The 24,711-nt window shown below is 40.7% G+C and overlaps 6 protein-coding genes across 8 annotated transcripts in view; 3 read left to right on the top strand and 3 right to left on the bottom strand.

Moving 5' to 3' along the window:
• LOC125801241 (zinc finger protein 484-like) overlaps positions 1-24,711 on the top strand; it is a 356,394-nt gene that overhangs the window by 136,208 nt on the left and 195,475 nt on the right. The window lies entirely within an intron of this gene.
• Positions 1-24,711, bottom strand: part of LOC125801208 (zinc finger protein 484-like) — a 207,810-nt gene that overhangs the window by 46,665 nt on the left and 136,434 nt on the right. The window lies entirely within an intron of this gene.
• Positions 1-24,711, top strand: part of LOC125801340 (zinc finger protein 239-like) — a 130,278-nt gene that overhangs the window by 1,176 nt on the left and 104,391 nt on the right. The gene's annotated exons all lie outside the window — the stretch shown is intronic.
• LOC125801394 (zinc finger protein 585A-like) overlaps positions 1-24,711 on the bottom strand; it is a 196,469-nt gene that overhangs the window by 80,824 nt on the left and 90,934 nt on the right. The gene's annotated exons all lie outside the window — the stretch shown is intronic.
• LOC125801308 (zinc finger protein 154-like) overlaps positions 1-24,711 on the bottom strand; it is a 224,299-nt gene that overhangs the window by 167,507 nt on the left and 32,081 nt on the right. The window lies entirely within an intron of this gene.
• Positions 1-24,711, top strand: part of LOC125801636 (zinc finger protein 658B-like) — a 116,303-nt gene that overhangs the window by 75,924 nt on the left and 15,668 nt on the right. The window contains exon 2 of the mRNA XM_049478410.1: positions 21,632-22,431. Within this exon, the coding sequence (XP_049334367.1) occupies positions 21,751-22,431 (681 nt within the window). The 5' untranslated portion in view covers positions 21,632-21,750. The remainder of the gene's footprint in view (positions 1-21,631; positions 22,432-24,711) is intronic.

The raw sequence follows: 24,711 nt of genomic DNA, 5'->3' as shown, positions 1-24,711 counted from the left end.
CTGCTTTTGTTATTCAGTATTTTTCTACATTGTTCGTGACGCATTAAAAAAACATGGTGCATGCTCCACACAGTATTTTTATGTACAGATTTACAAATGTGTTAGCAATAGTAAAATGTTTTATGATGTGATTTTGTTTGGTGAGAATAATGTCATGATACAACCCAGCAAACATGCCCACAACATGGGCCAATGGGTATTTGCACATTGGGCCAACAGAGATTTGCAGAGCTCTAACACACACACACACACACATGCCCTCAGCGGAAAACCAATTGTGGCCCCAAATTTTTAGAACTGTGCAATATTGAACAGAGAACACTTTTCAAGAAAGAAAATTTAAAGCTGTGCTATTGGCACTTAGACATTTTTTGCAACTGCCTGTAAAACAATTATATAAATAACACAATTTAAAGTGTATAGTAAATTAATTAATTTATTACAAAGTATCATGTATAAAATATAAACACACAACAGTATTTAAGTAAATTAAATCCCAAATTTATATTTTAGCATGTAGATAAACATGTACTCCATAAATATCTCCATTTGCAAAAACAGTATTTATAATAAACGGTATGATATAAATATCAAACATAATACAAAATAACAAAAAATAATACTTAAAAAAAAAAAAAAAAAAAATATATATATATATATATATACATATACATCAATAAAAACAGCAAATCATATTCTTGAATAAATACTTAAATGCACTAGACTGATGTAGTAGATGAATAATAAACTGATACTATTATTGCTACTGGAACAAAGCCTCTGGGGTGGGTTTCCCGAAAACGAACAACCTTAGCGAATAACGAACGAACTAACGAATGACGTGAGTAAAGAACGAGCCAGTTCTGCGAGTGTTTCCCAAAGAGCTTCGCAACGTGAAAATTAACAAAGGAGGTTAAAGAACGTCTTTGTTGACTCCTCCCCCGAAACAGCGCGCTCAATCGATCCACACATATCGATTATTATGCAGTATTTATTCAGTATTACACCCTAAAAATGTAAAAAAGTGTTGTAATCATCAATATTATACATATTTTGAAATTTAAATTACAAAAGGATGTACTTTGGCATTAATAAAATACTCCTACAGATACATATGGCTAAATAAATAAGTCATATGTTTATATATAAATGTTTAATAAACATTAAACGTTTTTAAAAACTATTATTGTTAATATACATATATATTATATTAATAGATATTGTACTAATATTATTAATAGTAATATTGATAATAATATTAATTTATTATTATTATAATTATTAATAATATAAAAATAATATAATAATATAAAAATAATTATTGTTCCGGTGTGTGTGTGTGTGTATATATGTATATATATGTATATATGTATGTATATATATATATATATATATATATATATATATATATATATATATATATATATATATATATATATATATATATATATATATATATATATATATATATATATATAGTTGTAAAAAGAAAATGAAAGATGGGTTACCCCCATCCACCATCCGGGGTACAACTCCCCTGCGTGTTCGTTTTGATGGAGAGAGTTGCAGACAGGTGGAGTGGAGTTGAAAGCAAATCAAGCATTTATTACAAAATACTGAATTCAGGAGAACCAATACATACAAGACAGTTAGCAGCCATCAAATAGTAAAAGTTCTGACCCCCCTCTGATCTGACTCCATGTTTATACCCCAAATGACGTGAAACCTGCTGATGAGGCGTTGCTAAAATCATCTCATGTTAGTATGCGTAATTTCACGTGTTAGTAATCCGTTTCACGTGTCTGACCGGACCACTAGTGCTTGGCCTTGACTGTGTCCAGCCAGAACTGAACATTGTGGCATTATCTGTGTGCGTGTGCGTCACTCCCCGCTTTGAAGAGCTGCAGGTTTAGGGAGGCACCCACACACAGAGAAGGCCGCTTTGGTCTAAGAGCCTCCTCTGTATCAATTTAGTTCATACAGAGTGTACCAGTCGATGATTGATTGGCCGTTAGTTAGGATCATGCAGTGACCAAAATGCCTTAAGCGTGAGCTAAACAAGTCACACAATGGATTTCATATGTTATATGTTAATGTGTTAGTGGCGCGTGGTTAGTCCGCCATACAATAGATCCTATGTGTTAGTAAATGCCTTATGTATCATGTGGGTTAGTTTGTCATATAATAGAGTCTGTGTTAGTCACATGCCTGATCAAGCAATGTTTAACTATATGTGTAAAGAATATATATTGTGAGTATTGGTTAATCTTCTATATAAATGTGTATAAAATACAATGTGAGGATTGGATAATCTTCTATATAAATGCATATAAAATACAAGGTTTCACACAATGATTATGTAATTATAGATGCTAAAGTTAAGTAATCATTATTGAAGGATATTTGTCAACACACCCAAGGTATAATAAACGTTAACTCTTCAATATACACACACACACACACTGTAAAGCTCCAGCTCATCCTAAATCAACATCTCAGTTGGGTTTAGGTCAGGGGATTTTGAAGGCCATGCACCTCTTTGTTAACTAGATAATTCCATATGCGTCAATTAATTGTTTTCATAGTTTTAATATTAATCGACAATGTAAAAAAAATAAATAAATAAAAAATGAGACGTGTCAACTTTTGACTGGTATTTATATATTTGCGAGCTGGAGTCTATACCAGCCGGCATCGGGGGGAAGGCAGTATACACCCTGGACAGGCCGCCAATCCATCGCAGGGCAGACAGACACACAGGCACATCCACTCACACACTCACACCTAAGGGGCAATTTTTATCCGACATCCAATTAGCCTGAACTTTGGACTGTGGGAGGAAACCGGAGCACCCGCAGACACGTCAAATAATATAATATAATATAATATAATAATATTAATTATTATAATAATAATTATATATATAATATAATTTATTATAATTAATAGTAACATAATATAATTGCTTCAACCAGGTAAATTATAATTTTTCTCCCTCAAACTTGGCGGTCCCTGGTGTTTAAGGTGCTGAACTGCAAGTAGAGATCCCCTAAAGAAGCTCTTAAGAATAACGACTGGGTGAGGGCACTCGTTAATCTGCGAGCGAGTTTACGTAGTACTTTAGTTACGCACGGGTTTGGGAAACACTCTTTAATTAACGATCAATCTTAAGTACGAGTTAACGAAGTTCTTAGCGTAACGAAGCTTTCAGGAAACCCACCCCTGATCTCTATTATTAATTTTATTCCTCTTGCTTGTAGACTTGGAACCAAAATGTCATCCCAATCAAACCAGTGAAAAAAAATTCTAATTGAATATAACATTAGTTTTTGCATTAAGGCTTTTATCTCACAGCAATAATAATGAAGGAGAAAATGGATGTACTTTACATAAATAGAACAGATATAGTTAATCATAATATCAAAAATGAATATTGTTTATGCATTAATATAGCATAGATCATAAATTAACTATTTTTTTGAAGAGACTGCATGAGACGATGCTTCCGTCCACCTGAACGGTCCCGTGCATTCCAAAGCCAAACCTTTGCAACCTGCTCGATCTCTGCATCCTTTGGTGGTGGCATGATTGATCTTCTCACGGCCTCTTAAAATAATAATATAGAGATATGAGAATGCAGTCAGGTAAATACTACATCTGTTAGTGTCTTTTCATGTACAATGCTTAATTTTAGAGAAATTTGCAGGCTGTATTTGATTACAGTGATTCTTATATAGTGATAGCTATTTGAATTTGAATTTCTTCAGGCTATTCATGGTGAAACATAAATAGCCTTTACAGTCACTGTGTGTGACTGGTAGTTACATTCTATAAACATGTGAGGTGGCCGATATCAGGATATCAGGTTCACAAAAATACCAAAACTTTTTAAAATGATATCTTTCCCTTAGCTTAACTGGCTATCTTTGCATTAGCTTAACTGAATATATTTCCCTTAGCTTAACTGGCTAGCTTTCCATTAGCTTAACTGGCTAGCTTTCCATTAGCTTAACTGGCTATCTTTCCCTTAGCTTAACTGGCTAGCTTTCCATTAGCTTAACTGGCTATATTTCCGTTAGCTTAGTTGGATATCTTTCCCTTAGCTTAGCTGGCTATATTTCCGTTAGCTTAGCTGGCTATCTTTCCCTTAGCTTAACTGGCTATCTTTCCCTTAGCTTAACTGGCTATCTTTCCCTTAGCTTAACTGGCTAGCTTTCCCTTAGCTTAACTGGCAAGCTTTCCCTTAGCTTAACTGGCTATCTTTCCCTTAGCTTAACTGGCTATCTTTCCCTTAGCTTAACTGGCTATCTTTCCCTTAGCATAACTGGCTAGCTTTCCATTAGCTTAACTGGCTATATTTCCGTTAGCTTAGTTGGATATCTTTCCCTTAGCTTAGCTGGCTATATTTCTGTTAGCTTAGCTGGCTAGCTTTCCCTTAGCTTAATTGGCTATCTTTCCCTTAGCTTAACTGGCTAGCTTTCCCTTAGCTTAACTGGCTAGCTTTCCCTTAGCTTAACTGGCTAGCTTTCCCTTAGCTTAACTGGCTATCTTTCCCTTAGCTTAACTGGCTATCTTTCCCTTAGCTTAAGTGGATATCTTTCCATTTTCCCTTTCCCTTAATATTTCCCTTAGAAAGCCATTGTTCCCTTAGCTGGTTATTGTTGACATACTTGGATATAAAGTTAACTTACTTAACAGCAGTCTTTCTCCAAGAGCCGAGATAAGCTGCCAACTTGGGAGCCCCTCGTGTTTTTTAAATGTGAGGTAAATTCTCATTCTAACTTAGGACAATGCTAACTTTTTTTTAGCACAATGCTAACTTCAACATAGTGTTGTAGAAATGAAAAATGAAAGATGGGTCCGCACCCACCTCTCACCTGGGCTACAACTCCCATGCGTATTCGTTGAATAGAGAGTCAAAACAGATGGAGGTGAAGTTGAAAGCAAACCAAGTATTTATTACTGAATTCAGGAGAACATACAAACACGGTTACGACCGTTCAGCATACGTTCTGAACCTCTAATGATCTGACTCCATGTATATACGAAAAATGACGTGATATCTGCCGATGAGGCGTTGCTAAAAATCATCTTATGTCAGCATGCATGGTGTTATGTGTTAGCGCTCAAGAATTTGCTGATGGCTCAAGATTCGCTGGTGTTTTGGCCTTGGAGAGCAGTGAAACAGCACGGCTTTGTTCAGTAATTAGACAGTGTTGCGCTCTCCTGCACAAGTCCTCCTTAATTTTGACAGGTGAAGGACTTTACGCGCATAGAGAGAGAAAGACTGTATTGTTTGTCCAAAAGTCTCTGTATTAAGCGAGGTCATGCAGAATGCACTATCTGCTGATTTTGTAGCTGTTAGTGAGAAAAACATGCAATCACACAATGGGTTTCAGTGAGGTGTCAGTGGCGCGTGATTGTCCGCTATACAATTAGGTCTATACGTTTATGTATCATGTGGGTTAGTTTGTCAGCCTAAGGCCTGTGTTTAGTCACATGCTTGTTAAAAACAATGCTTCACTATATACGTGAAGAATATGGTGGTTAATGGTTAGTTTTCTATATAAAATGTATGTAAGATATACTGTGAGTAATAAAATGGTCAATATGGTGTTAATATAAATGTGTGTAAGATATACTGTGAATAATAAAGTGATCAAATGTGGTGTAAGTATTGGTTAATGCATACAAAATACAGGGTTTCACAGATGATTATGTAATTTTAGATACAAGATAAGTAATCATGATTGTGAGATACTTGTCAATATATTCAAGGTAAAACAAGGTTTCTTCGTAAGATTTCCCACAATTCCCCCTTTCGACGTATCAAACAGATACGTCGACAAACCGTAATTCCTCCAAATCATGTATTTACATATGTTCAACACTTGAAAACATGTGTATGAACATTTTACTAAAATGTGAGAGCGAAAACCTGTCGCGGCAGCCTTCCAACCTATTTTGACAGGAAAAATTCTCTCACAGCCCCTCTGCCACCCAGGCGGCTAATGAGATGAACTCTATCAAAGGAGGAAGTGACATCATAACCTTAAAGTCATCCCCAGACTAGGTGATCTACAGCAGTTCCTCTTGCTCTTCCTCACACTCCAGTATAGGTAACATATATGGCGGTTTCTCGTCTTTGCCCTCCATCATTCGTGTTATCGTTCTTTCTATCAGGGATCTAATACATGGCACGCAACAGCATCCGCATGTAACTAGAATAGCAGTGAATACAGCAATTGCCGAAGCCATAGATACAACTACCCCCTTCCATTTCCCAAAGGTTCTCTCCAGCCATTGAGTGATCGGATTCTCTACCCCCGTGTTTTCTGCCATTTCTTTAGACAGTGCCTTTAGGGCAATTAGCGCTTTAGTTACTTTTCCGTCTGGTGCCGTGTTATTAGGGATTACGGTACAGCATACGTCTCCGAACATGTGACAGACGCCACCCTGATTAGCCAGTATCATATCTAAGGCAATACGGTTTTGTATGGTCATTAGCGATGTTGCAGACAACTGTTCTGATAAGCCTGTTATTGCTGCTCCGGTGATGTTAGCCAGTCTCATTACTTGGTAATTTACGTAGTTAATTCTATCGACATTCTTGTTTGGTGTGATCCAAACTAAGATACTTTCCCACCCGGCGGCTATCTGATCTACTAATTTATGCTCGTCTGGTACGCCCCGAGGTACGCCTATTGCGTCTATGTATGTAGGTGTATTTTTGGTCAAGTCGAAATCATAGTCATCTGATCTCCTAGGTCTATCATAGTTCTTAGTGGGTTTGTGCGCGCCGTACATAGTGATTGGCGAGATTAGCCTTACCATAGCGCAGAGGCCTTGACTACGTGTGGGCAGCCTCAACAGTAAGTTTGATCCTCCGCAATAATAATACAGTCCCGCTCTAGCCCATGGCCCTATGGAGTTACCGGAATCGCCGTTTAATATAGTTCTACACAGATTGGGGTTTATGTTGCCTAAGTGTTTCGGGTTCTTTGTCTCGTCCCCTGCAGTGTGGTTAAAACAGGTAAAATTACCTGAATGAGGAATCTGAAATTGTCCTGAGCCGGTGTTGTTAGCTATTACTGGGAAAATGTTTGACAGGGCGGTACAGTTAGCGGGGTTGGGCATACGTGTTAACTTGATCATGCACTTGAATCCTGTCGGATCTTCTGTTGGAAAAAGTGGCGCTGGACCTAAAAATAATGTAGGTCTAGCCGCGGCACATGCTACGCACCCGTCCATGTTAGCTTCTCTGGCTTGTGCATTTATCCATTTTATCCATAAATTGCTCCCTTCAAACCCTGTACTTAACTTTACGATCTGTTCGGTTGTCCATGTAGAATAATCCGTTCCCAGTACTGACCGATCCCTCCCGTTATTATCTACTGTGGTTTTGTCGGCGTCGTCGATGTCAATGGTCGGTTTATCCGTAACTCTAACTTTGATCCATCCCACAGGGTCGTTACCATTTACATCCACCCCGACCCCTATGAAAAATGACGAAGATTTTTCCCCATTAGGATCGGATTGCCACTCTAGCGCGATGGTTATTAGATTCTTTATTGGATCATTATCCCTTTGTATGTTAAGTTTATTCCATTTTTCCCGCTCACGAGTAGCCCAGCGTTCGCTTGGATCCCAATAGACATGTGTCGACCTAATTACGTGTTCCCACTTGTTACACGGTCTGGCCATATAAGCTGCTTGGTCGGTGTCATGGTTACACTTGAAATTATCATCACGGGACCAACACAAGTACACCGGTTCCCTCTTGGACCCCCGCTTACCACAAGTAACCAGGTCGCATAAGTTGACGGTCCATGCGGTCGTTTCCCCCCAGTGATAGTCTAATTCTATACCTCCCCAGCGCCGAATGCATTTTGAGCTAGACTGGCTGATGGTTGATCGTTTGGTTCTATTAAGCTGTGTGGGCTGGTCTGTAGTCGTTGCGTTTGTCGGGCGTACGATTGCTGAAGTGTTTACAACTGTTCCTTCTATCGTTGTTAGTTGCTCTTGGTTGGAGACAATGGCCAGCGTTATTATCATTATACCAATGAGGGCAACGGTTATGATTAACTGGAGCCATATTGGAATAGCCGGAGGAAATGCTAGTGGGTTGTAATGTCTGTACTTTGACCTGTCCCACTCCCTTTTCCCGTACCAAGCCATTTTTAAACCATAAAATGTGTTTTCCCTCTAAGTTTCCCACTATCTAGCAAACTTGTTATTTTATAGCCTTATATGTGTAAGTGTTAAAATTACAGAGTGTATATATATATTTTTTTTTTTACAATTCCATTTTTTCAAAGTCCAGGCGTCCAAGGCAACCTGCAAAGAAGAATAATGTGTTCCCCCCCTAATTTAGCAAATCCCAGTCTATAACCCTATATGTGTAAGTGTTAAAATTACAATATGTGTTTTTTTTTTTTTTTTTTTTTTTTTTTTTTTTTCACAAATTCTTTCCTTTTTTTTTTTTTTTAGTCCAAGGTAACCTGTAAAAGAAAAAGGGTTTTATTGTACTGGATCATCCAGAGCTCAGACAGCTCTCTGTGGTGCCCGCTGTCCTTGCAGTGTTCGAATGGCCCTAGCTGCTCGCTCGGTGCTCCGTGTTGAGTTGGTGTTCCAGGTTACACTTGGTGAGGTAGTGGTGCTGCTGTCGCACGTCTTTCTTTCACGGCGTGCCCAGATGGCACTTCTTGGGTTGCTTACTTCTGCTTCTGATGCTCCCCGGGTGGGAGTGCTGGTTTGCACTGAGATAAGTGGAACCACGAGTTGCCTTTGCCCTGGAGTCGTACCGCGTGGCTGGTTCTCTCCGTCACCCGGAACGGACCTGTCCAGCGAGGCTCTGACCACTTTCGCTTAATGGCTCTCAGGTACAACCATGGGGCCACTGCCACCTCTGGAGGTATCTCGTGCTCCTCCTCTCCTCCTCTGTTTTTCCGTACCTGTACAGATAAATCTTCACACACTGATTTTAGTTTCAAAAACAGCTCACGATACATATCTGTGGAAATCCCAGGCGAGCCCGCATCAGGACTCAATCTTGTTCTTGGGCCTGGGAATGCTACGCCTCTGACCAGCTCAAATGGGGAGAAGCCTGTGCTTCTATTAATGGAGTTCCGAATGCTGATCAGGGCAATTGGTAGGGCATCTAGCCAATTCATGCCCGTGGTCAGTGTAATCTTAGCTAGTTTGCATTTCAAATTTTGGTTCATCCTCTCCACCTGACCCTGTGATGCAGGATGATATACGCAACCATAGCTATGGCGCAGCCCCAATGACTGCTCCACCCACTGCAGTGTCTTGCTCGTAAAATGGGTACCCCGGTCTGAATGAATTTTTCTAGGAAAACCATTGGCGGGTATCCAAGAATTGATCAGCATCTTGCACACGGATCTGGCATCCTCTTTTATGGTGGGGATTGCCTCCACCCACCCCGAAAATCGGTCTACTACAACCAGAAGATATCTACATCTCCTTACTGTGTCAATCATGTCAGTATAGTCTATCTGAATTTCTACTCCATGGGAATCTGGCAATGGAAACTTACCCGGTGTTACTTTAAGTGCTTTTGCTACATTTTGGGTGTTGCAAATTTGACATTGAGTGATGTGATCTACTACTAATGCTGTCATGTATGGATGCCACCATTGTTTCAGATTCTCCAGTGTTTGTTGTCTGCCAACGTGTGCTACCGTGTGTGCTTCTTCTAAGACTGCTTTTGCTAGTGACATGGGTAATACCGCTTGTCCCTTTTGCGATGTCCACACCTCGGTATCTGGGCTAGCCCCCTTTGCTAACCACGTTGACTTCTCTTCTGGACTTGCTTGGTCCTGTATCTGTCTGAGCTCTTTTCCTGTTGGAATTTGCTCCCATGGTACACTGGAGTCCAACACAAGCATGGTGTTGGGGTCCGTGTATCCTGCTGCACCTTTTGCTGCTCTGTCTGCTGCCTCGTTTCCTCTATTTATCAATGTGTCTCCCTTCTGGTGTCCTTTACACTTCACTATCGCGACCTTGCTTGGTTTATGTATCGCTGCTTCTAAACGCATCAGTTCTGTCTTGTGTTTTACTGGTTTCCCTGCGCTTGTGACATATCCTGCTTGCTTCCAGTGTGGAATGTCTACATGAGCCGCGGACACCACCCACGCTGAGTCGCTTAGTACTGTAACTTCTCTTCCTTCTGCTAACTCTAGCGCTTCAATTACTGCTAATAGTTCTGCTTTCTGTGCTGATGGATTTTGTTTTACTTCTTTTGCTACGACTGTCTCAAACTCGTATGCTTCCCCCTTTGCTTCCTGAACTACTGCATATCCTGCTTTGACTTCTCCTGTGTCTGCTCTGTACCCACACCCATCTGTCCACAAATTCAACGACCCTGGAATGGGTGTGGCCTGTAAATCTGGTCTTACTTTCTCTACCCTTTCTACCTGTTCTTCGCAGTCGTGTGGTGGGCCTTCCGTGATTCCTTCTGCCATGTTTACCCCCTCATGTGTGTAGTTGATGTTGGGTGCAGTCAGTGCTTTGTGGATACGCCTCTGTCGCAATGGAGTAAGTGTGAACATTTGTGAATTTATGTACGCTACTACTCCGTGTGTGGTCAGTATGTGCAATGGGTATCCTGCTACAACATGCGATGTTTTTTGGACTAATTTGGCCAGTCCTGCTACATGTCTTGTGCACTGTGGTTGTCTCCTCTCTATAAGGTCCAATGGAACACTTAAGTACATTAGCACTGCCCTGCCTTCCCCCTTTTTCTGAAACAGCACACCGTTGATCAAATTATCTGTTTCAGAAACATCCATGTAAAAAGGCAGTGAATAGTCAGGTCTTGCGAGGTCGGCTGCAGTAGATAAGGCTTGTTTAACATCTATAAACGCCTGTTCGGTCTCTACAGTCCAAGTCAGTTTACCAGACAAATTTCGCATGCCTAGAGATTTTACCATGTCTCTGAGAGGTTGTGTTCGTCCTACAAAGTCAGGGATGTACTGTCTGCTATAACCCGTCAATCCTAAAAATGCTAACATGTCTTTTACAGTGTCTGGTCTCGTGTGTGACAGTATAGCGGATCTGTGTGTTGCTGACATGCCCGTGGACCCCTGTGTTACTACACGTCCAAGGAAAGTTACCCTAGATCTGCAACACTGTAATTTTTGTTTAGAAACTTTGTACCCAGATTTCGCTAAACATTCTAGCACTGCTTTGGTCGCTTCCAGGCAGATTTCTGGTGTTGTTGCACAAATGATTGCATCATCCACGTACTGACTCAAAATGGAGCCCTCTGGCAGTTCACATGATTCCAAGCTACGCCTCAGGGCCTGATTAAACAGTCCTGGCGATAGGGCCAATCCTTGAGGTAACCTGGTGTATCTGTATTGTGTACCTCTATGTGTAAATGCGCATATATCTCTGCAGTGCTCCGCTAGAGGCACACAGAAAAATGCGTTTGCCAAGTCAATGCACGTGAACCATTTCATTTCCGGACCCAATTCTGACAGTGCAGTATATGGGTTGGGGACTGAAACAGTGGGTGTAGCTAAAGCTGCATTTATTGCTCTTAGATCGTGGGCCATCCGATATTGACCTGGTTCCTTTTTAGGAACAGGCAAAATTGGTGTGTTCCATGCTGATTGGCACGGTTCCAAGACTCCGGCCTCCACCAGAGCCTGAACCGTATGGTCTAAAGATGCTGCAGCATCTGGTTTTTGTTTGTATTGGGGGATCCAAATTGGTTCTGTTGATGTCATACTGAATGATACTGGTGTCTGATCTGTGTATCCTACATCGTCAGGACCTGTGGACCACAATGTGTCAGGCAGAGATTGTAGCAATGCCTCTGTGAGTGGGTGATCTGAATCCTCACAACCATGGTGTCTCGCTAGTATTTGATGTTGTAATGTTACTGGTGCAGTCGAATTTCCAGTGATGTGGTATGTCTGTGTTGATTGTGAGAACATGAGACCGGGCAGCTGTGTTGGGGCCCAATCTGTGGCCTCAGTAGCTCTTTTAACCATAGGACCCAGTTGCCTGGCCTCATGCTTGGGATGTAGAGCTAGTGAAATGTGTGGTGATGCTGTAGTTGACATTTTATACCAAGTGTATTGTGCTGGTGTCAGTGTAACTGGTGATGCTACCCCTTCAGGACCCACAAAAATCCCGTTGGTCTCAACCGACCATTCAGTACCCTCCAATTCTGATTGAAATGTGTCTTGGTAAGTCAAATCTCCCCCCACGTCATAAAACAAGGTGACATGGAATGGGTCAGGTGGCGGTGCATAGGGTGCCATAGCATTAATCCAGGGCAACCACTGTTGGAACATGTGTATCAGTGGTGGTGTTGTGTCTGCAAGTTCAGATAAAAGTCCCCAGTAAATGTCCACTGTTTCGTCTTGTTCCGGCCTTAGCAAGTACATTCCATCAGTGTACCCCATCACCCCCACTGTCTCTTTGCCATCCAGCCATGTAAGTGTGATTCCGTCGGGTTGGCATAAAATAGTGACTCCCATTTTCATTAGTAAGTCTCTACCACAAATGTTCAAAGGTGCTTGTGGTGCAATCAAAAACGCATGTGATACCGTCTGTATACCGTTGCTCACTGTTAGTTGGTTTGTTTTTGGCAGTGACGCTGGTGTCCCCGAGAAGCCCCTAACCTGCACAGTTTGTTTGCTAATTAGATGTGCTGGTAATGCTGTGGTGATGGCTGACCAAGTGGCTCCCGTGTCTACCAGAAAAGGGATATTGGTGGCCCCCACAGTCAATGACAGCATGGGTTCTGCCTTTGCCCTGCTGTCCTGTTGCTCCTCTGGGCCCCGTCAGCGTCCACCCCATGGCTCCACGCTGTATTGTCCAGCCGGATGTTGGCGTGGGGCTTGTTGAGAGTGAGGGGCCTGGTGTGGGTGTTGCATTGCTTGCTCAGGTGCGAGTGATGCTGTACATTGTGCTGCCCAGTGGCCCATAGCTCCACATCTTAGACATGCCCATGATCTGGGCCTGCCTCCTCTCTGCCACCTTGCACCACCCCGCCCCCTGCCCCCTGTGTAGGGATGGTTTGGGAAACATGGACCTGAACCATAGTTTTGTGGTGGGTTTCGTGTGGGCCCTGACTGAGCAGGTATGTATGTTTGTGTATTCATGAATGTCTGCGGCTGCTGTGGCGCAGTCACAGGCATCATGGTGTCAGGTGTTAGTTTCACCTTGTCATTATTTATTGTTTTTCTGGCCTCCGCCAGCTGAGTTTTTAGAAGTTCTCTTTCCATTTTAAGTGTTTCTTTGTCTGTAGCATCAATTTTAACTTTGTGTTTGTTCATGTGGAACAGAACGGTTCGGACCCATTGGTCATGTGGTTTGTCAGAACCCATATCCGGGTCCTCCTCAATTTTATCCTTTATTAGGTTGGGCAAGCCTTTCAAAATGGCATTTCTGAACCAAACCACTTGTTGTCCCCTCGCGGGGTGTACCCCAGTGGTGTTGGTCCAATCCTCAACTGCTTTACCCATATACTCCCCCGGGTTGAGTTTTTCATCCCAGGTGTATGATGGGAGTGTCGATGCTACTCTAGTAGGCCACATCTCTCTCATAACGTCAGTCAGGCGTTGTGAGTGAGCATGGAAAGGGTCATTATTTGGCTGAACACAAGTTTGGGCTTGTGTTTCTACTTCAGCAGCTTCTATAGAGGTGGTTGATCTTTTAAGAATGTTACGGAAGTCCCCTAGTGCCAGAGTGATGCCCCCTGTTAGACTATCCAGCTTTCTTAACCAAGCTGCTGCTCCACTAGACAGAGGTGGAAGTTGATCAACTAAAGTCTGTGCATCCGTAAGTGATAATGGGACATATTTATGTACACCTGTGGTAGTGGCCACTAGTGGACACATTGTGTCGGGCTCAGGTGCAAGCGTGTATCTCTCAGGTGGGTTTCGTTTTCTGTTGCTTCTCCTTAGAGAGTGTGCTGTGTTAGTGGCCAGTGTTTGTGTGTCTAAAGCCCTGTGGCCTAACTCCAAGTCTGTCTGTTCAGCTATAATTAGCTGTTCCATATTATGAATAGTTTTGTTCAAGCTAGCTTCTGCACGAGCCCCTGCGTTTGTCAGTGAACTGTCATGTACACTGTCGTCCTCCTCAGTCATGTCACTGTCATGGTCAGATTCGTCATCAGTCGTCACATGTCCTTCAAGAGTAGCTCTAATAAGTACTGTGGGTTTTGATAGGTGGCGTGTTTTGTCAAATGATGGTTTCACTAGTGTGTGTTTGCGGGTGAGGCGTTGTGAATCATGTTTGTCGTTATTTCCGGTTTCCAGTGAACTCAAAGAAGGGTATAAGCCTGATTGACTTGCATGAGGTGTGTCGTGGTGTTTCCGCATATGAAACGGATCCTCTATGTGTGTGTGTGTTTGTGCTTCAGCTGGGCGAGTGTGCTGTGGTGCTGCGCCCCGCCCTCCCTGCTTGTCCACACTCACAACCCCAGATGCTATATTGAAGACCGGCATGAGTAAGTCAGCAGGTGGGACGGCACTCGAGTTGTATGGTGGAGGTGGGGCGTATGGCCCCTCCCCCTTGTGTTTTGTATACGCACTCTCCACTTCCTCCTTGTGCTCAGTGTGTGAGGTGGCTGTCAGCCTGTGCGGATCTCTTGCTTGGACCAAGTCGGGCAACATTGCCAGAAATGCGGTTGTAATTGCTCTCAATTCTGCTAAATTCTCCTGTGCCAATTTAAAGCTATGTTTAGCTTTGGGTTTTTTCAGCAAGTTAGCTGTATTTAACTCTGTTTTAGCGCGATCAGCTGTGTCTTGTAATTCCCTCTTCATCTGATTAATGATGTTTATCATACAAATTTTTTCCCCTGTGTGTTTTTTGGCCCATGTGTCAAATCTCTTGATTACACTTTTCTGCACTACGTCTCGCTGTTGTAAATCTAACACCCCCTCTCTCACTCCATTAGAAATATGTTCAATTTGTTTTTCAATCGGTTTCCATTCCCAGGTGCCCATGCCAAAAATTGCATCAAGTTCCTTAACTAAATTTCTAGTACTAGCCATGTTGTGTGTAAGGTGCTGATCAAGACTGGACCTCACCTGAGACGATATTCGTTCTACTTCACTCTCAAGTGCGTTTTGTTAACACCGCAAGGTTTCCACGCACGAGGCTTTTCGAACAGTCCTGTCCACTTCTCTCAGCGCGAGCTGCAGTCAGCGCCCCCCGTATAGTATGAAACAGAGAAAAAAAGTCAGCGTTAGGCGCCGGTATGCTCCAAGTTTCAGCTTAAGGCAAGAAAAGCAGTATCACTCCAAGATAAGATCACAATATATTCTCCTTAATTACCACAACAGACCTCAGTTAATAAATCTACTGTATTTGCTTGTCTTAAGACGAATAAAAATAAGCTTTCAGAAAGCTCAACCAACAATAAACTAGACCATATTTTTAGTAAAATGCAACATCAGGAATTAATGTAGGTAAACCTGAGCCTCTAAGTAGCCAACAACAGTTATGCAGCAGAGAAAAATTGGTTAAAATCAGAGTGTTTCAACGGTGGAATTTGAAACGGCGTTTTAATAAACCAAATATGTTAAAATAATTCACACAATGATAATGTAGAATATGAATTATAGCGAAATAATATAGGTAAGGCAATCAAATCATGTTGTATACCCACAAAAACAGTTAGCCATTTAAAACGTATATATTATATAAAAGTTTATAGTTAAAACCAGAAAAGTTAATACGTTATATTACAGCCACAAAAGTTAACAATAAAAAATCGGCAATGAAAGATGGGGACAAATAAAATAGCAGGCTAGGCGTACATATCACCACACAGCAATTAATCAACCAAAGCTATGGATTTATTGTATTAAAACAGGATATATAAACTAATGTAGTAAATAAGCTTCCAAAATCGAAATAGAATACAAAGCAAATATAACATTAACCAACGCTATTAATTTCCGTGCAGATGGACTTGCAAAGCCAGTCATACAATACAGTATTATACTAATAAAAAATGAGGAACACAGGTAAGTTTAAAACGATATTTTCACAACTAGCCTGATAGTCAGATACTATTTATTCAGAGTCCGAGTCGTGCAAAAAATGAATAGGAGAAAAAGGTGGGTTTAAAACAGACTGAATGTGATTTGCCACTTTCACAGTTTGATATTCGCAAAAAACGAACAAACCACCGCCAGGTGCCGCTTGGGCCGTAAAAATCTTTATCATAAACAGTGCAGAGTTATCATGCACAATACGTGTAGAATGCACTATTTTGCTGGTGGGAAATAGCATCAAATTTGCCGTAATCACCGTACGTTGCTGATCATTACAAATCGGCACTGAGTAATCTGCTGCCAACTGTTGGTGTTCTGGCCCCGTTGGAACCGGAGCTCCAAAGATACCCGAATTTCTAACCTCTGGTTTAAAAATGTCCTGTGAATCTAGTATCCACACCCATTCATCAATCATTATTTACATCTGCGTAAAGAACAAATTCTAACCACCACAGCAATTACACGTAGTTCGCAGGAGCCCTGCGTACACACAGTTCCACACACAGTCTAATACATACGCACACACATTTCAGCCTCACAGTTCCACACACAAGTCTAACACATACGCACACACATTTCAGCAGCGCTCACTCTCTCGCACACAGTCTAACACGTACGCACACACATTTCAGCAGCGCTCACTCTCTCGCACACAGTCTTTGATTCGCTGCCACACACTTTCACGCTCACAGGTGCACCTCCACAGTATCATGCACTAACTAGTAATTTAATAACTTTTAAAAGTTCGTAGTAGGTACAGCGTATACTAATTTTTACGAAATGTTTTGAACAGGAACAACATCTGTTTATTTTTAACACAAACATAAGAGACTTACAGTAGGAACAGCGTCTACTCTTCCGAATTAAAAATAGGGAGGTCGGTACGGCGTCGACCCGAGCAGGTACAGCGTCTGCTCTTTTCAACCAAATAAAATAGATAAGAGCAAGGACAGCGTCTACTCTTCTGAATTAAAAATAGAGAGGTCGGTACAGCGTCGACCCGAGCAGGTACAGCGTCTGCTCTTTTTAACCAAATAAAATAGATAAGAGCAGGTACAGCGTCTGCTCTTTTGAATTAAAAATAGAGAGGTCGGTACAGCTTCGACCCGAGCAGGTACAGCTTCTGCTCTTTTAAACCGAATAAAAATAGAGGTGAGTAGGAACAGCGTCTACTCTGGCTTTTTGCGAGCGGATCAATATCGAGGTGAGCCTTACACCTGGCCGTTATCCGAACTTCTCGTCAGAAGCCGGGGGGAGACGCCAGCATCCAATCCTTAACCCTTGATTAGGAACAACATCTAATCTTTTTATAAACCTTTGAGTAGGAACAGCCTCTACTCTTTAATATCCTGGAATAGGCACAACTTCTATTCTCATTTAAATAGATTGTTATGCTGTCTGCTTCCCTCCGGACAGCAGCCAGGCCGCCGCTCCACTCAAATTTAGAAATAACCAATATGCAGAATTTGATAAAACCGGCTCTGCTTACCTTTTTAGTAGAAGTTCGGCCGTGAGTGGGTTGGCGTCGGATGCTGCCCTTCTGTTAGACTCTTTGGGGTCCAAAATGTCGGGGTCACCAACTGTTGTAGAAATGAAAAATGAAAGATGGGTCCGCACCCACCTCTCACCTGGGCTACAACTCCCATGCGTATTCGTTGAATAGAGAGTCAAAACAGATGGAGGTGAAGTTGAAAGCAAACCAAGTATTTATTACTGAATTCAGGAGAACATACAAACACGGTTACGACCGTTCAGCATACGTTCTGAACCTCTAATGATCTGACTCCATGTATATACGAAAAATTACGTGATATCTGCCGATGAGGCGTTGCTAAAAATCATCTTATGTCAGCATGCATGGTGTTATGTGTTAGCGCTCAAGAATTTGCTGATGGCTCAAGATTCGCTGGTGTTTTGGCCTTGGAGAGCAGTGAAACAGCACGGCTTTGTTCAGTAATTAGACAGTGTTGCGCTCTCCTGCACAAGTCCTCCTTAATTTTGACAGGTGAAGGACTTTACGCGCATAGAGAGAGAAAGACTGTATTGTTTGTCCAAAAGTCTCTGTATTAAGCGAGGTCATGCAGAATGCACTATCTGCTGATTTTGTAGCTGTTAGTGAGAAAAACATGCAATCACACAATGGGTTTCAGTGAGGTGTCAGTGGCGCGTGATTGTCCGCTATACAATTAGGTCTATACGTTTATGTATCATGTGGGTTAGTTTGTCAGCCTAAGGCCTGTGTTTAGTCACATGCTTGTTAAAAACAATGCTTCACTATATACGTGAAGAATATGGTGGTTAATGGTTAGTTTTCTATATAAAATGTATGTAAGATATACTGTGAGTAATAAAATGGTCAATATGGTGTTAATATAAATGTGTGTAAGATATACTGTGAATAATAAAGTGATCAAATGTGGTGTAAGTATTGGTTAATGCATACAAAATACAGGGTTTCACAGATGATTATGTAATTTTAGATACAAGATAAGTAATCATGATTGTGAGATACTTGTCAATATATTCAAGGTAAAACAAGGTTTCTTCGTAAGATTTCCCACAATAGCTACCCTTATAATGCTACAATAACCTGAGAGTGGTAACTGCATTAGCACCACATTAGCGTATCTTAGCAAAAAATAGAAAAGCGTATAGTAGAACAGAAATTATAACTTACCTTTCAGTCACTTTGACAGACCAAAGCCACTCACTGACTTTGCCTTTAAGCTTGATCGTTGCTCTGTGGTAAAGGCACGTGCAGGGAGGGGGGAGGGGAGGGGGGTGGATTCGTTGGTTACATGATCCTCACAATTAAATATCACATGCAAAAATAAAAAATATGTAACTTTTATAACCTTGCTGGCTTACACAAAGTGTATAGTCAAGCACAAAAACATTTATAATTTAATATTTTTATTTATTTATTATCAGCACTACCAATAATAAAGGTGAGATTATGAATCAGCACCATGGAGCAAATTCGTAGCTATCCAAAATATTAAATAAAAATATTTTTATAAATAAAAATGTATAGCTATACAGTATATGTCTTGAAAAATATGAGATGTTACTATGTGTGTGTGTGTGCCCCTCCAAAGGTCTCTGCACAACTCTGCTGTGGTACCTTGATTTTTCTCCACTTTTGGTTTAGAAAATCTTTCAGAGCTGATGCTACATTTCACACAGTGTTGCTCCTATCCACTAAGCTAGCTAATCTACCTAGCTCTCACAGACAAAAACAATAAAAAATATTCAGATACCCTTCATATGAACTTGTTATGACACAAACTTTCAGATTGTAAAATATTGTATGGTAAATTTGGGCTGACCCAGAGTAACCTAGCATAGGATTTGTGTGGGCATGCTCACATACGTGTGCGTGCTGCCCACATATAACCCACAATGCCTACAGTGTGTAAATGGAGCAGGCTGAATTAGGGCTGACCCACAGTGGCCCTACATGAGATTTGTGTGGGCATGCCAGAGTGTGGGTTGCCCACATATAACCCACACTTGCCCTTCAGGGTGTGAAATGGTGCAGGCTGAATGTGGGCTGACCCACAGTGGGCCTGCCTGGGATTTGTGTGGGCGCATCAAAGTGTTGGCTGTCCAAATAATTCCCACACTGGGCCTACAGGGGCATTAATGCACTGGACCAGTTTAGGCTAGCCCACAGCGGCCTTTTATAGGACTTGAGTGGGCCAGCCAATGAACAGGCTGCCCACAGAAAACCCATGTTGGGCCTGTTTGGAATTTTAATGGGCTAGCCCCTGCCCACAGTGCCCGCACTTAGCCCACGAAGGGCCGATGTGTAGCTTTTTGCTGGGTAATAATGCACTCCATATATGCAGGATTAAAGTAAAATAAATTATACTGGACATATACATATATAAAATGTCTCTAGAAGATATATAATAGGAAATGAAAACAGTGTGAATTTTTCTTTTGCTTAAAACAGCAAGAAAGTACTACCCTGAATGTGATAATTAGGGGTGGGTGATATGGCTCCATATTTCAGGGTAATATAGTTCATGATATTCAAAAATATTGGCAACATTATTTCTTACGATATTTATGGCATACTGCCTTATTAAAACAGATTAATGTCATTTCTGGAGCTGTGATTGTATGCAGATAAATTATCCCATAAATGGTCCTACACCTGAATAAAAAAAGTAATATTATCTAATTTCTAGAACATAAAAACAGGAAGGGGTAGGTCGAGACTCTTCATCAAGCATATACATTTAATACAGGCTTTTTCTGCTTCCGGTCACTGAAATTATTGTATTGAAAAACTAAATATTTGATTATAAAAGGTGAGGGGTAGAGATATACTGCAAGTCAGAAAATTACAAAGATATTTATAAGATAAAATGACATACACTTTGTTAGAGCAGTATGACATATTTACAGCTAGTGCTGGACGATATGGCCAAAATTTATATCACGATACATTCCTTAATTTCGGTCGATACAATATAATTTCGATATCGATATAAATATTTGGAAGGCCTCAGAAAAACTGTTAGGAATCCCTGCAATGGAAATCTGTACCTATTACTGTCTTTAAAGCCTCCTCTCATAAAAAACTGTATAATACTTTAGAAATTAAAAAATGGTCAGAATGAATTAATGCTCACCTTTATTTGCATGTAGCAATATAAAAACATGACATCTCTGTCAAACACAAACCAATAACCTATTTACATTTTACCAATATAAATAACTTTACATTACAACAGAGGCAGAGCTTCTTATCCTTTTGTAAACATATTTAACAGATCAAAACAAAAGTGCCTCATCCAGGATAAAGAATGCAGAAAGCCTTCATTTATATAAAAGGAACACGATATCACCGTCAAATAAACAAACCTATATCAACTATAAATAACTTAGATACAACATAAACTACATAAGTGCTTCAGCCAGAATAAGGAAGATATTGTGTGTAGTGAAACTGCTTGAGGTGGTGGAACAGATTAGATGCATTACCGTTGCTAGTCACCTCCACTTTCCGGCACAATTGGGAGCAAGCTGAAGTTTATCAGACCTTTGAAAGCCGAACCACTGAATTAGACCTGCCTCCCTCAACTATCTCTCCTGTTTAATCACTTGTGGAAGCATCAGGTGTGCTCATTCTGCATCTAAAATCTAAAATTCTGCATCAGGGCCGAGCCTAATCGAGGAACTCGGTTCGGCCGCACTGCGCTCCGCTCGGCTTCATAGCGGGAGGTTCTAGGTGTGGACCGGAGCGCAGCCGAGCTTCAAGTTTTAGTAGTATGGATTATAGTGTAAAGTGTGATACTACTAAAGTAGTAGTATAACACTATATTCAGTGCTGGACAGCAGCAGTGTTTCTGCTACATACATTTTGCAGCTGCAGCCTGCTGACAGTCAAGATACAACTACATATTAAAATGTCTGTGAATTTATAATGGGATAAAAGTACTGAAGCCTTTATTGTAGTATGAAGGTGTCCCAGTATTTTTCTCCATATAGTGTAACTAATGTAGGTAATTCTTTTTGGTTAATTGACCTGCTTTTATTTTAATACACAACATTTTTTTTCTTTGTTTTTCCAGAATAAACAACAAGGATATTTAATAAAGAACAGTGTTAAACTGCTGAAAGAGGTGAAGCACAAGCCATCCAGAAGAATCTCCTGAAAACGCAGAAATTGTTTGCTACATTTCACAGACAGATGGAGCCAAGTCCCAACATGGAGAAACATCAGCACTCTGTCAAGAGTTTTACTAAACAGAGTGATATCAAAAAACACCAGCGCATTCACACAGGAGAGAAACCGTATTACTGCTCAGACTGTGGGAAGAGTTTTAATCAAGAGAGTACTCTCAAACTGCACCAGCGCATTCACACAGGAGAGAAACCGTATCACTGCTCAGACTGTGGGAAGAGTTTTACTACACAGAGTGATCTCAAAAAACACCAGCGCATTCACACAGGAGAGAAACCGTATCACTGCTCAGACTGTGGGAAGAGTTTTACTCAACAGAGTAATCTCAAAATACACCAGCGCATTCACACAGGAGATAAACCGTATCACTGCTCAGACTGTGGGAAGAGTTTTAATCAACAGAGTACTCTCAAACTGCATCAGCGCATTCACACAGGAGAGAAACCGTATTACTGTTTCGACTGTGGGAAGAGTTTTACTCAACAGAGTCATCTCAAAAAACACCAGCGCATTCACACAGGAGAGAAACCGTATTACTGCTCTGATTGTGGGAAGAGTTTTACTACACAGAGTCATCTCAAACTGCACCAGCGCATTCACACAGGAGAGAAACCGTATCACTGCTCAGACTGTGGGAAGAGTTTTACTTTACAGAGTGAACTTATATTACATCAGTGCATTCACAAGAGATAGAAAAGTATCCCAAATCTGTTCCTCTGCCATAAAAAATGCAAACCTTAAATCTTTCAGACAGCCAAAAACACCTCATCATGCACAAAATCTTCACTCTGTTACAAGAACTTCATTTAAAAATGGCTTTTTACAGGTTCAGAAAAATGAATCTTATCCAGAGATGATGTTTACTGAATTTCATGCTGTGTTTTTATGTATGTTTGTATACCTACATTAGTTAATGCCTGCAGAGCTCTTCAACACTTAGTGTTGTGTTTTAAGAAGTTTTTACACACAGAATCATAAATGGTACCACTAACAGCATAAACTAGGAACATACATTTTTACAATTTTTTCAGTGATATGCTGAATAAATAGTAAAGCGATGATGCTAGCTCAGAGTAAAATCGTATATTAAATCTCAGCATTAGCTTTAGAACTAATAATAAACAAAAGTGAGGATTTTATCATTCTGGGACATTTTTAGGTTTAAAAATTGAATATGCTTTGCCATAAGTAGGAAATGATCATTTGGTCAACTTATGTCATTTACAGCCTTAACACATTCTCAATTGTTTACATATAAAAACTTTCTTTATTTTTTCCTCCACTCCACGTTTGTAGTTTGTAGTTGGAGCGAGGGCACTGCCAGTGTTTGCTCCAGATGTTAGATTAGCATTACTTAGTCTTTTAAAATTTAGATGTTGTAGTTTAAAGGAGTAGAGTATTCTTAGGAGTAGAGAATATTCTTAGCTTGCAACAAAAGGCCAACAAAATCCTTTTCAGAGTTAAAAAAAAAAAAAAAAAAAACGGTCTAGCTGTAGTTTCCATACTGAAAGCAACACTCAGCAGGCTATGCAGCAGTAAGACTGCAGGATCCTTGATTCCCTCTACTGCACATGTGTCAAACACAAGGCCCGCGGGCCAAATGTGGCCACATCCAAGCGAGAGCTTGTAAGATCTTAGTGTCTATAATAAATAGGTCAGAAGCGTTCTTTGACCAAAAACTACATTTCCCACAATGCTTGTCGATTGTATTGCCTGCGAAGTTACGGCTTACTGCCACTACACGGCAGTGTAGTCATTGATGTGGAAACCCTGCCGGAGGGAAGGCGTAACTTCGCGGGTGGAATTGAGACATACAAACGTTTATCCCATAATGTCCAGAAAAAGAGAATCTGATGCAGACGGACGGCTGTGCTTCAAGGCGAAAGACCAAAATAAACGCTTGTTAGGAGAGATATAAGTTCTGTGTAAATATTTATAAGACAATAGCTGACAAAATCTGTTTTAATGACGTTAATAAACATCACTGTGACAGCGCTAGTCACAGTTTCACCTCAGCAAAGGAGGAGCACGTGAATCACTTATCTAACCAGCCCCAAACTGATTTCTGCCCCCAATAACCCTTTCAATAACCTCCAATAGCCTTTAATAGTCTTCAGTAGCCTTCAACAGTCTAACCTTGCAGCCGTGGTGTGTTCTAAACTCCGTAGTTATAAACATCCTGAGGTTAGCAGCGCGCTAACTGACCTGTTTATAATGTAATCCGAGCAGTGACTCCGTGACGGCTGCTCTAAACTGCTGCTGTTAGCTGCTTGGGCTGAAAGATGAACTGTAGAGAGCTGTATTATCCGGTTAGTGGGGTTAAAACCTTTATTTTCTACACAGAAGAATTTTAAAAACTGTAAAAACGCTCCAGACTGGCTGAGCTGAGCCCTGTAGCCCGTGGCTGGGCTGTAGCTCTGACTCAGTAAAGACTGCGGGCTTGTGCTGCTGCAGCTCCGACTAGTGGTTGTATGAGGAACTGCTAAATCTGAGGAAATGCTAAATCTATCACATGTTCTTAACAGCTCACAATTTTTAATTTTATATTTATTAAGCCTTATTTCAGTATCAAACGTTTTGATCAAAGTTAATATAACTTGTATTTAATGTCATTTCTATTCACTTGACTAGTTTGGTTCTTGATTGATGGAGTTTTTGGATTTCATAACATGACAAATTAAAAGGATTTATGTTAATAGAGCAACAAGCAAACATTTTTTCCATGCAACTGTAATATTTGATTGAATAAATAGTATATTGAGAGTTATTTAACATTAAGGAGTAATTACATTCATTTTATATTACACTTGGTTACATTTTATTACATTTATAAGTTACATCTGGCCCTCAGAGGACAGCCAATATGCCAATGTGGCCCTCGGCTAAAATGAGTTTGACACCCCTGCTCTACTGGTTTTCTCATTGGTCTATGGTTCAGTCAGTCTGATTAAAAATCTGCAAGTTAAT

This window comes from Astyanax mexicanus, chromosome 4 (genome assembly GCF_023375975.1).
Source record: "Astyanax mexicanus isolate ESR-SI-001 chromosome 4, AstMex3_surface, whole genome shotgun sequence".
In the NCBI taxonomy this organism is placed as follows: Eukaryota; Metazoa; Chordata; class Actinopteri; order Characiformes; family Acestrorhamphidae; genus Astyanax; species Astyanax mexicanus.
This window is presented reverse-complemented; position numbering and strand designations above follow the sequence as displayed.